At 40.8% G+C, this 13,574-nt stretch overlaps 1 protein-coding gene across 12 annotated transcripts in view; it reads right to left on the reverse strand.

Moving 5' to 3' along the window:
• The window catches only part of QTMAN (queuosine-tRNA mannosyltransferase), a 347,554-nt gene that overhangs the window by 303,027 nt on the left and 30,953 nt on the right, over positions 1 to 13,574 (reverse strand). For 10 of the 12 annotated variants that reach the window (XR_013394557.1, XR_013394552.1, XR_013394553.1 and 7 more), the window contains exon 3: positions 11,070 to 11,259. The exons of the other annotated variants lie outside the window; for them this stretch is intronic. Coding sequence is in view for 4 of the 10 variants with exons in the window: in XM_077935819.1 (XP_077791945.1) it covers positions 11,070 to 11,097 (28 nt within the window). In the remaining 6 variants the exon portion in view is untranslated. The remainder of the gene's footprint in view (positions 1 to 11,069; positions 11,260 to 13,574) is intronic. 12 annotated transcript variants of the gene reach the window in all.

Genomic DNA, 13,574 nt, shown 5'->3' on the forward strand with positions numbered 1-13,574 from the left:
TACAAGGTGTTATTTCAAGAAAAGCAGAGAAGCTAGGCCTGCTTCAGGAAGTTTCACAAATATATTGCATTTACAGAAAACTGACTTTTGTTACTCAAGTGTTGTATTTTATGCATTTATATCTCACCCTTCAGTGTAAAACATTTTTACAATAATTGGGCAACTAGCATGCTTGAGCAAAGCAGTAAGGTTTTAAATCCCAAAGAAGGATTCCTGTGCTGAGAAAACTGAAATTAAGGGTTTCTTCATAGATTACTCTATGAGTAAAACACCAACAGCAGCATCTCCTGAGCAGAGTTACATTCTGGAGTTGCTGCTTGCCTATGAAAATCTGCTCCTAGGAGGGTTCGGAGACTCCTAGAGCTGGTTTTTGGAGTGCAAGAGGCAGGTTGTGGGAGGGCGGGGAAATAAATTGGTAAAAGTCACTCTTCTCCCTTCAGCCACGGGGATCAAACGCATTTCATGGATGGAAGGAGCCACATTATTTGCAGAACACGAAAGTCTGGATCTAACCCTTTAAGGAGTTTAAAAAGGGGCAAGGGTATAATCCAGGTCTGTAAATCTATAGTTATTGTATTCTATAAATCTGCACTAATACAAAGACACAGACACACACAATGTGTATATGTATATGCATGTGTTAAATATATAAATGACTCAACTCAACCTTTTTCTCCTTTCCATCCTGCACCATGACGAAGGCTCAAAAGGATACACATAGGCCATGAGTAAAAACATGCTGCCTTAGGGCCCAGTAACTAGGTGGAATCACGACATCAAGGAGCCAACCCAGAAGCTTAAAAGGCATGTGCAAAAAAATTGTGGTTTAATAACTTGCTAGAAGCCCAATTCCTAAGAGTGGAGAGTTGAGGCTTTGCGATGCCACCATTCTTTACTTCCTTCTTAAAGGAACCATCTCAGAGACCAGAGCTCTACTCCTTCCCTCCCAAATCCACCATCCTTGGCTAGCCAAATTGGTGTCCCTCCAGGTATTGTGACCTACAACCATTGACCATGCTGGCTGGAGGGCATCATGTTTACTATCCCTCAATGTACAGATAAAGCTTCCTGAAGTCATTTTATAGTCAATTGAAAAATCCACTTCAGGAAGTGTGCTTGACAGCCAGGATGTGCACAAATCCCCATGTGCTAAAGCACTCTGCCGTGTCTTGTGCATTAGCACATCCAAGGTGTGTGCTTTCTGGCCGTTAAATGTAGAACCTGTCATGCATCTCTGCTTATTTACAACAGTCACTGACACGCGGCAGACCCTTACGATATTTTGCCAGGTGCCTGATGACACCTAATAATGTCCACTGGCATGCCTGAAACATTTATCAAAATTCGCCAACTGCTGCCTCACAGCACTTTCAAGCCATGGGGAGCTCAGGAAATGAGGCCAACTTTTAGGGATTTAGCTGTCACTAAACGTGGGCTTAAAAAAAATAAAATACTTGCAACTGGGAACTTGCAAACTTCATCCCACCCCAGTGTGATCTTAAACTAGAAACAATAAGGTTAAGTCAATGCTGAGGCAACACTGGATTGTTATTAGGGCTGAAAATCAAAATCATATGAGTTTGAGGTGATTAAATCTGCATTGTATATAAACAAACAAAATATTTTTGAAATGTTGCTGCTGCTTATTTTTATTGATGGTGGTGGTGGTGGTGATTGTCTCACAACACATGCTACACATAAATGAAGCATGCCCTTTTTTGAAAGAGAGAAAAGGGTTTTCCGGGCTCAGTTCAAAGTGCTGGTTTTGACCCATGAAGCCTTATGTAGCTCAAGACCTCAGTAAATCAAGGACCACCTCTCCTCACATGAACCAATAGGACTCTGCATTCATCATCTGATGTCCTTCTCTGTGTGCCTTCTCCAAAGAAGGTGCAGATAGTGGCAACACTATAAAGGGACTTTTCAGGGGTGGCTTCCTGCCCATGGAATGATCTCCCCAAGGCGGTGCAATATGCACAACTACTGGCTACTTTTAGGCACCCTTCACAGTGAAAACATTAGGTGGGAACATTCAGCACAGGAACAGACCATTACTACTAGTCCCTGAGCATGTGAATGTCCTACTTTTGATGCTAGAGGTCTGGCTGGTTCTACTGCTTCTCTGGGTGCATGAATAGGCCAAGGAATGAACAGCTGAAGACTGTGTAGGATCCTTGTAGCTATGCAGAAAAGGGGCAACTAACAGTTTACAGAGACAGGGCCAACTCAGACAGTGCATGCCACCTTCGCCACTCTCATATGCTTCCCAACTTGCATAGAGTACTTTGTTTTTAGATACAGAAGCAGTGATTGTACTTGCTACTGGTTCAAGGAAGAAGACAGACTTTGGCTACAATCTAAACAATACAGGGCAGGGTACAAGAGTGGACAGTCCCCATTTTCCCAAATGAAGAAGCAGGCTTCCTTTTTATAGAACTACTGTTTTATGCAGCACCCATAATTCACACACAAGCACTTGACATCTCTTTGGTGGACTTTTAACTTGTTGACTTACTACCCCAGAGCACATCATCTCTAGGCATTAGCGCTTTGACGCTATTGGAAACAGACAGGCAAGGTTTATAGACAGAAAAATGTCTTGTTTTTATGGCTGCACAATAGGGAATTCCTATTATTGTTAAGGCTATATAAAAAATATTGATCCACTGTTATGTCTTAAAATGTAACACGGGATCTTCGGAGGAAAAAACGGGGACGGCTAGCGTGTATCATGCAATTCTTCAATTATATAAAAATGTGGCGATTGATAAGCAAATGCCTACCTAACTTTGAACCGACTTTTTTGGTGCATGCACTTTTTTCATCTGGAGAAGAAGAAGAGATTTTTTTGTTTCGTTTTGCTGCTTGTCGTATTCTATCCTTTTATTTATTTATTATTAACAACAACAGTTTGGTTGTCTGCTTTCACTCAGGGACTCCAGGGAATTTTGCCAGCATTATAAAACTTCACATTATCCCTTTGAGGTAAGCAAGTGTTATGTATTTCTTCATGTACAAAATTAAAAACACAATAATTAACATGCTGCCAAATGTGAAAATGCCAAATAGCTACAATTCCTAGCCCTCTTCATCACATTGGCACGGCATTTTTCCAAATACTGGCTTTTGGGAGGGAGGAAACAAACATAATTATTCCAAATTACAGATTTATAGGCATTCTCCAACAAAAGTTTCTGAGTTTGTTCAATGTTATCTTTTCTGTATTATTCTGGACACCTCAAAGATTGATATCATCGTCAGAAATGATAATCAAGTTGCAAATCCTATACATTACACATTTAGATGGGAGTAAAATCCTATTGAATTCAATGGTGCTTACTTATGAGTAGACATGAACAAGATTGTTCAACTATTCTAAACTCGTCCTGAAGTCACCTTCAGGATATTATCAGTCTTGTTCTTATTAATATTCACTCTAACATCGTCAATGTTCCTTTGTTACAGATTCAAACTAATTAGTAAGTCCCAATAATCTTCAGTGCATATCAATACATTAGAAATAGTCATATTCTCTTTGTATACTTTCACTTATCATATGAATGACTGCTGTAAACAAGAAGGCACTGTGCTAAGATCTGATGTAGGCCCACCAGCGGTCCCCTTCAGATACTGTCATGGTGACAAGGAGCTCAGCAGCACCAACTGGTACCCACTGGGGAGTGCAGGGCAGAGGCAGCGCAGCTAACAACAGGGAGCCAGCAGTTAACAATAGGTTGACATAATGGTGGGCGGTGCATAGAGAAACTGCAATCCCATGCATACTCACATATCATTAAGTGGTCCCGCAAGACTCTCAGCAATTTTCAACTGGTCCGTGGGCAAAAATATTTAGAAAGCATTGATCTAGAAAGATGCCTCCTGTTACACATATGCAGGGGACAAGTTCTATGCAGCTGGCTCCTGTGCTTTTCAGAGCAGCAAAAGAGGCAGATATTCAGCAGGTGTAGATTTCCCCAGAATGGAGATTTAACTAAGTTTAGGAGCCTGCCTCAGGCATCAAAATAAATGATCCCTGCATTTTTAATGTCCAAAAGGCATTTCAGGGCATGTAAAGTTGTCGGACCCAGAAGACCAGTAGACCCTTTGCTAGTTTTGGCTGCACACATTTTCCACCCTGCTTCTTCCTCAGCCTCACATACAAAATGCAAACTGTTGGATTACTAATCAATACACACTCATTGTACACTCAACCATACTAGCTTCCCTATGCATAAGTAACTATCAATTCCAGATCCACAAAGCATACTTAACTACAACTAATATTTCTGATTAGTAGCAAGGTTATGCTTAAAATTCTACAAGGAAGGCTCAAGCAGTATGTGGACCGAGAACTCCCAGAAGTGCAAGCTGGATTTAGAAGAGGCAGAGGAACCAGAGACCAAATTGCAAACATGCGCTGGATTATGGAGAAAGTTAGAGAGTTCCAGAAAGACATCTACTTCTGCTTCATTGACTATGCAAAAGCCTTTGACTGTGTCGACCACAGCAAACTATGGCAAGTTCTTAAAGAAATGGGAGTGGCTGATCACCTCATCTGTCTCCTGAGAAATCTCTATGTGGGACAAGAAGCTACAGTTAGAACTGGATATGGAACAACTGATTGGTTCAAAATTGGGAAAGGAGTACGGCAAGGCTGCATATTGTCTCCCTGCTTATTTAACTTATATGCAGAATTCATCATGCGAAAGGCTGGGCTGGATGAATCCCAAGCCGGAATTAAGATCGCCGGAAGAAATATCAACAACCTCAGATATGCAGATGACACAACCTTGTTGGCAGAAAGTGAGGAGGAATTAAAGAACCTTTTAATGAGGGTGAAAGAGGAGAGCGCAAAATATGGTCTGAAGCTCAACATCAAAAAAACGAAGATCATGGCCACTGGTCCCATCACCTCCTGGCAAATAGAAGGGGAAGAAATGGAGGCAGTGAGAGATTTTATTTTCTTGGGCTCCATGATTCACTGCAGATGGTGACAGCAGTCATGAAATTAAAAGACGCCTGCTCCTTGGGAGAAAGGCGATGGCAAACCTAGACAGCATCTTACAAAGCAGAGACATCACCTTGCCAACAAAGGTCCATATAGTTAAAGCCATGGTTTTCCCAGTAGTGATGTATGGAAGTGAGAGCTGGACCATAAAGAAGGCTCATCGCCGAAGAATTGATGCTTTTGAATTACGGTGCTGGAGGAGACTCTTGAGAGTCCCATGGACTGCAAGAAGATCAAATGCATCCATTCTTAAGGAAATTAGCCCTGAGTGCTCACTGGAAGGACAGATCGTGAAGCTGAGGCTCCAATACTTTGGCCACCTCATGAGAAGAGAAGACTCCCTGGAAAAGACCCTGATGTTGGGAAAGATTGAGGGCACAAGGAGAAGGAGACGACAGAGGACAAGATGGTTGGACAGTGTTCTCGAAGCTACAAACATGAGTCTGACCAAACTGCGGGAGGCAGTGGAAGACAGAAGTGCCTGGCGTGCTCTGGTCCATGGGGTCACGAAGAGTCGAACATGACTAAACGACTAAACAACAACAATATTTCTGAATGCTTCTATAACTTGCGTGTAAACAGCAACACATAGCATCTGCTGTACTCCAGCCTAGCATAAAACCATAATGACCCTTCCAAATTTCAACTATTTCACAGACGTTTTCAATAATCTTCCTCCAGAATCTCATAACATGCTATTTCCTCTTAATTGGGTGATAATTAGCTCACAGTGTACAATTCCTTTTATATTTTAAAATAGCCACCACAAAGCTTTGGTACCATGCATTCAGCATTTTCTTGGGAGTAAAGGATTTCATTAAAAAGACCTTGAGGAAGCTTCATACATTCTTATCCCTATTATTTCAACACATTTATGGGCACTTACAACAACTTGTATTTGTATAGTGCTTTTCCTTAGAATAACAGCAGAATTTGGAGCACTAACACAGATTTGGGGTGAAACCAGCAAGTTCATTCCTGATGGGTCTTCCCTTTTTCAAGGCACTTCTGCCACTGTTATGTTTGTTGAGAATTTCTTGTTTTGCTGCCTTTCAGCTCACAGTCTTTCAGTTTAGTTCTTCAATGCATTGAATTCTTCAGCCACTATGGACTTCAAAGTAAATGAATCTATTTTTTATCACACAGCTGGGAAAAAATAACTTGACCACTACCATCTTTTGGGGTTGCTGGGTTTTTAAAAAACAAAAACAAAACTCCAATACTGAGGAAATGTTTTTTTTTTAATTATAAAATGTTTCTGCCATTTTGTCTCACTTGTCCTGAACACATAATTATAAACAAAAACTTCCTAATTAGCATTACCTAGTTGAGACACACACATGAGCCATAGCACAGTGGCAGGATACATGCTTTGAATGCAGGAGGCCCCAGGTTCATCTCTTTGCATCTGTGGCTAACATGGTCAAGTAGTAAGTCACAAGAAAGATGCTCGGCCTGAGACCCTGGATTGCTACCACCAGTCAAGAGCAGACAATATTGAGCTAGATGGAATCAAAAACCTGATGGAGAGCTTAGTAGCTCACAAATACTCACAATGCATTAGGAAAACAAAACCAGAAACCTACCCAGAGCTTGCCAGTCACAGGTACTAGCTGAGAAGTACATGTCTGAACTGGAAACCAGTGTGGACTATAAGAGAAATGTGCAGCTTTAATCATGCAACGCTTCCTAAAGGAATTATTGAAGTGATAATAACTAGAAGTTAAATTTCAACCTTTGCTTAAAAACTATCATCTGGAATCATCCTTGGGCACTTGAAATCAGGAGTTCTACTTCAAGAAGGCAGTGGGACCCACTGTACCCACCCAGTCCATGTTTCAAAGCAAATGTGATTATCCCAAAGCAGTGCGAACTTTCCCGGTTACTCATAATGAGCTACTACCAAAGCACAAGTCCCTTTGCTTTCAAAAAAGGCAAATGTTTGATCTGTGTTGACAATATTGTGTTGAGTATTATGAGGTATAAAAGAGTCGCAGTGGCCTGATTTCCATGCCATGCTAAACCATGGTTTAGTGTGAAGTGTGCAGGTTCCAAGGAGAGCTTTGCTCCTCCACTGATGTTCTGGTGCTGTGTTGCATTGAGGTAAGTAATGGCCTGGCTTGGCTCTCTTCAGACTAACCACAAGCTGATCCTCTGAAATCAGTGACACTACTCAAAACATTTTTAAGGCTGGATCCAACCAAGTATATTCAAGGATGGTCTTGTAAACCTTGCTGAGAATCTTCTTACTCACATGCACACTGAAATTGTTATACACACAGCTCCTTCGGTTTCAGTTTCTATGAATCAGTAGTAAACAGGGTCTGGATTTCTGCCCACAGATACATATGTGATTCAGAGTGACATCATACCAAAATCAAGATGCGTGCTTGCACATGTGACAAGCCTCTAATTTTACTGGCATGCATGACATGCCATAAGACTGTGGAGCTCCAATATTTTCTGGCTGAAAAATGTCCATTCCTGAGTGCGCTTGCTGCCAACACATGGAACATGAAAATAAGAAATCTGTACACCTCTGATGAGCTCAGAAGTTTCAAAAGAAGCAGGCAAATTGTGTTTCTCTCATTTCTCACTTTTCATGCTTAACAGGTGCTTTTTCTCTTTTGAAACTTGGGTTACTCACTTTAGAGGAAAAATGGATAATGTGTTCCTTTGCATAACATGAAAAACAGGCTGCAGCTGTCGTATGTTTTTCAATATCTAATATCCACAGTAGCAATTAAATGTTTTTTCACCTAGGTTAAAATAATAGGAAAGTGGGGAGAAAGTTGCAACTTTACTCCACATAGGAGTATTTTCACCTAGCCAATCATTCCCAATGGTGTTTTATCAATGGTGTTGCTATAAACCAGTAAAGTTTTGCGCATGGCTTAAAAATTACTGCAATTTCACATGCTCAGCATCTGGTATTCAGATTTTTATACGACTTCCTAAAGTGACATTTCAGGAACAAAAGTAGTGGAATAAAATGCATTTTTTGTTTGATCCAGAGAAAAGAGGTGTGCATGAACAGTTTTGTCATCACTACACGTGCAGTACCTCAAGGACAGCTACAGGCACAATATCTCAAGGACTGCTTCTCCCCATATAAACTGACCTAGACTCTATTTTCATCATCTGAAGCCCTTCCGTTTGCCTCCTTCAGTCTAGAGGGTGGCAACACAAGAATGGGCCTTTTCTGCAGTGGCTCCCCATTTGTGAAATGCTCTCCACAGGAAGGTTTTTCTGGTGCCTTCCTTATACAGTGGTACGTCGGGTTAGTACTTAATTCGTTATACAGGTCCGTACTTAACCTGAAACTGTTCTTAACCCGAAGCACCACTTTAGCTAATTGGGCCTCCTGCTGCTGCCACGCCGCCGGAGCACGATTTCTGTTCTCATCCTGAAGCAAAGTTCTTAACCGGAAGCACTATTTTCTGGGTTAGCGGAGTCTGTAACCTGAAGTGTATGTAAAACGCTCCTCTGCAACCAGGTCTTAGGCTGATTCACATTCTATGGCCTTTTAAATGTGTTTGTGGGGGGAGGTATTGCTTTATTGGTTCTTTAACTATTTATTTGTGCTTTTATCTCAACTTTTTATCTTCTGAACTGTTCTGAGATCTTTTGGTGAAGGGCAGTATCTAAATCTAATAAATCAATAAATGAAATAAATGTCCATTAGGAAAGAAAGGGCAAAACCAAACCAATTCCAGGCTGCAAATTCTGATCCAATCCAAAAGTCCCAGACCACTTATGATTTCCTCACCTCTCCTCTCTTTCAAGGGCGCATTATATAACAGAGAAGCAAGATTCCTTTCCCTCAGAAATGCCCTCTTATACTTAAGCAAAGCTCCATGAATGCTGACAATGCTATACAAATCACAGGTCGCCAACCTGGGAGTGCCGGGGGCAGCAGTCACAAAATGGCTGTGTTGAGAGCATAGCACAAAATGGATGCCACATCTAAAAGAGCGCAGAATGGTGCAGAAATGCGCTCCTTGCAATCAATGGGAGGAAAGGCGCGTACCGTGCTCCCTCACAGAGAGAAGCTCTGTGTACCTCTAGATGGGAATCTATTCAGGCAGAAGCTATTAAGGCAGCTTCTATGTAGGAGAGGCTGAGCCACTAAAAACAGAAACTGAGCATTGTGGATTTTTGAGAGGATATTTACTGAGACTTTTGCAGTTGCCATAGGAGGAACTGGTGCCCTTGGGCACCTTTTTGGTAATCCCTTATATAAATAATAAAGTTGAGATAACGTTTGTCACTAAAGGGAACTCCCTGTGCCCTGATTAATCATAAATTGGGACCTATAAGAATAATTCACCCCAGAGGTTTGTACTAACCATACCCACACCATGGTTTCAGCTTCAAAACCAGCAAACCATGCTTTAGAGTGGCTTAATTGCTTTCTCCCCCCCTGTGCTCAGTACTCAACTTTGTAAATTCATTTGCCATCGTCATGGTTTCAGTAGTGTCTACAGCAGCCTTTCCTAACCTTGGGTTCTTTGCAGTTAAGAAGCTACAGAACTAATAAATTTGCCAATGGCTAATACAGGTTATTTCCAAGCAGGTAGTATGGCTATTGATGTCTGGCTCTGTGCAGTCTGTCTTAATCAAGAGCAGAATACACCATCTGCAACAAAGCAAATTAAGATGCTCAGTCTCATAGTCTCAAGACCATGCAAAGGGCAACAAAAGAACAGGATGTGAAGACAAAACCTATCAGGCACAGAGAACACTAGAAGCTAGAAGTTGTGTAGGTGTATTAGCAATCCTACTATCCATCTGTCATAAATCTTACTTGTTACCATACATCACCCACTGGCAGAGGGCTGTCTGCTGGAGGAATAACACTACGCTGAAATGTTCTGTAGTATATTAAAGCCTCTCTCTTTCTTACGCATTTTTCATTGAGACGATGGCTCTCTTGCCCATAGAAACGTGAGCTTCTAATGTATGTGATCAAAAAAACATGAAAGTTTGCATTCATGTATAGGGGGAAAAACAACATTCAAAGATGTTCACTGGCAATAAATCTTCACCAAATATGAGGAGACCGGAAATTTCTTACACTGACATGGCTAACATTCCCGGGGTGCTCCAAGAATATCTAGAGTTTGCCTATCTGTCCACTTATATTTTATTAGGTATGTTAAAGACTGAGTTTACAATTAACTGAACAGACAGTGTACAAAAGGCTTTTAGAACTAGACCATATGGTCTAGGGAAAGGAACAATCTGGATGATCCACATTTCAATCTGCAGCCTTGTCCACCTCTATAACACGTTATACTGCTGCAATAAAATATTAAGATAGATTGGTGTGTGTGTGTGTGTGTGTGTGTGTGTGTGTGTGTGTACACACACACACACAATCAGTCTTTCATATCACCAGGCAACAAGTTTTTTTCCAGTGAGAGAGAAAATATTTTTAGGAAAATAATATATTAATTAAACGAAATTAAAAACCCTGAAGGCTTTTGTACAGCTTCTCCAACTCCAATAAATAATATTTCTCTATATAAATAGGTAACTGTCAAGTTTATGCTTTAGCATACCAGTTTTACACAGGATATGCCGGTTGAGGGCTTAATGTTAACAAATTACATATACTTGGAAATCAAACAAAAACAATCAAGAAACACCTATTATTAGAAAGCAAAGGACAGCTGACATGTTCACAGCTGGAACAAATGTAAATCATTCATCAGTTGTTAACATTTGCTACTTAGTTCAATGCCACTATCAAAATCTTTTTAAAAAAAATTCTTCACAGATGATGCCTGTTCACAAAAGGTACAGAAAATAAACCAAAAATAACACATGCGCACTTGAGTGTGTGTGGAGGAAGCCACAGCTTTTTGATGACACTAAACCCTTATAGTATGATGTAGAGCAAGATGCAACATTCAAATAAATATATATTTATTTATTTTATGGGGTCTTCTTAAAATTCAATCAATCAATAACTCCTAAGCTTTTGCATAGTAGATCTGGTGGCTATCTAATGACCCAACTAATGTTACATTTCAAAGGAATAATATAACTAAGGTACCTTTATGAAGGTGAGAAATGTCCATCATTATGATGGATGTGAGGAGGGCAAGTCTTTATGTTGCAGGCACCCCTGGAGTGTGTCATGTGACTGAGCATCTCTGAACATGTCAGCATGCAATTCTCCATAGAGAAGAGCTGCTTCTTGCTGCGGTGTCCTCCACGCTTGTGGAAAAGAGTAATATCAGTGCCTACATGTAGAAAAAAGTGACAACAGTACACCATCTTCCATAATGGATTGCTATTATCCTAGATGCTTTTTGAGGCCTAGTCACTAACTCAGTTCTGTAAAAGTGACATTAATGTACAGTGGTACCTCGGGTTACAGACGCTTCAGCTTACAGACCCCGCTAACGCAGAAATAGTACCTCGGGTTAAGAACTTTGCTTCAGGATGAGAACAGAAATTGCAGCGGCGCAACGGTGGGAGGCCCCATTAGCTAAAGTGGTACCTCAGGTTAAGAACAGTTTCAGGTTAAGAACAGACCTCCAGAAAGAATTAAGTTCTTAACCCGAGGTACCACTGTAAGAGAATACACTGTTGCATTTTTAGAGGGTCATGATTTTTAGAAGGGAGACAGGAAGACAGGAATTGCACTTCGGGAAATGCATCTGAGTGTACACCTCCTCCAAAGCCAATTTCCCTCCCTGCTGCATCAGGTGAGAAACCTATGATTCTCCAGATGATGTTGGACTACAACTCCCTTCCCAGAGCACAGGTCATGCTGGGAACTGGGAGTCCCAACATTTGGAGGGCTACATGTTCTCCCCCCCCCCCCCATGGGGCTTAAATAATATTTTTGAACATGTGGAATGGGAAAGAGAACGCAGAGGCTTTATTCTCCAAGCAAAATTCTCCTACAATTTTATACACAATGGAGCAGTGGTGGGTTTTTCTCTCTTCCCAAAAACCATCCCAAAAAAGCCTTGTTAGATCAGGCCAAAGGTACAGCTAGTTCAGCAACCCATTCTCACAGTGGTCAACCAGATGCCCATGGAAAATCTGCAAGCAGGACATGAGCTCAAGAGTATGGTCCCCAATTGTGTTTCCTAGCAACCAGCATCCAGAGAAAACCTTCAGTACTGTAGTGCTGTACGCAGCCATCATGGCTGGAAGCCACTGATAGCTTTACCATCCACAAAGTTGCCCAATCCTCTTTTAAAGCCATCCAAGATGGTGGCCATCACTACAAACCAGCAATCAGGTTGCTACTCTGATTGACAGCCCCTGCCAGTGCCATCTATACCAGGAGTCTTTGTATATTGCAACACTGAGGAAAAGTTGGTTCCACAGTCTCCACAGGAGACTGTAAAAAGGGACAATCAGAATATTAACGTGTATGCAGAACAGACAGAAAAAGAGCCTTTTAAAAAAAATTAAAGGACTATTTTCAAGTAATGTATCCTTACCAAACCGCAGTGAACAAATTACACAAATTATAGTATCCTGCTATAGGATGTCAAGTCACATGGAAGACTCCAGGATTTCTTACTTCAGCTGAAGCAGGAACCTAATAATTAACAAATCAGATATCCACAAACAGTGGGCAGCCATTACCACTGCAGATATTGTTGACAGCAGGAACTTCACACTCCAGCCACACTGGAAGCTACAAAGATCATATTCAGTCGTTGAAACTGGAAGATGAAACCCTAGGAAACACTTTGTTAATATGTTGTTATTAATTCTGAAGTGTAACTTTGAATACTCTGATCAACTCCTCTTACTTTTTTCCTTGGGGGGTGGGAATCACTAGAGGTGTGATAAAGCATGCAAGTCTCTCCGGGCTAAGTGCCCTCATCAAAGCATCTTATAGGTATATTAAAAATTGAATGGGCGTAAACAACTTCAGCAGGCAGAGTTTGAGGACGATATTCCACTGATCTCTGAATTTTATAAACATCAACACTTGGGAGAGTTTGCATGGGAATAAGGCAACTAATTATTGTCTATTGCTTTAGGGCACGCCTGGTGCTCTCTACAGGTATCTCTACTGCTGCTTTTCTCCTAATGTATTGCCTCTTGAAAGCTTTCGCTGTAACGACTTGCTGATCTACTCCAAAGCAATCTAAGTATACTGAAACTACTTTATATTCCAAGAGAATTGCGCTATAACTTCTGAAAAGATGTTTCCTAAACAGAAGCAGCAGTTGAGAATACAGTGTATGCTTTGCAAGTGAATAGTGAACAAAATTACTTCTACAAGTTGAATCAAATTGTAGTAGAGTTTGTGTGTGTGCGTGCATGTTGTAACAAAAACATTAGTTATTTTGCAAACCGAATAAAGCATAACATTACAAATCATAACATTGTAGCAAAGATCTGCAATTTTTTATTTTACTTAGAGAATATTGCCCTTGCAGTTATCATATGCCTGAAGTGGATATAACCATTTTATTTTGCAAAATTTCAGTAACCCTGAAGGCTGAATTCTGCTCCATATCAAAATGTGCACTTCCATTGAAAACATACATCTCTATGGTTTTAAGGATAAACGTCAAGGAGG

Source organism: Podarcis muralis, chromosome 1, assembly GCF_964188315.1.
Source record: "Podarcis muralis chromosome 1, rPodMur119.hap1.1, whole genome shotgun sequence".
NCBI classification, from domain to species: Eukaryota; Metazoa; Chordata; class Lepidosauria; order Squamata; family Lacertidae; genus Podarcis; species Podarcis muralis.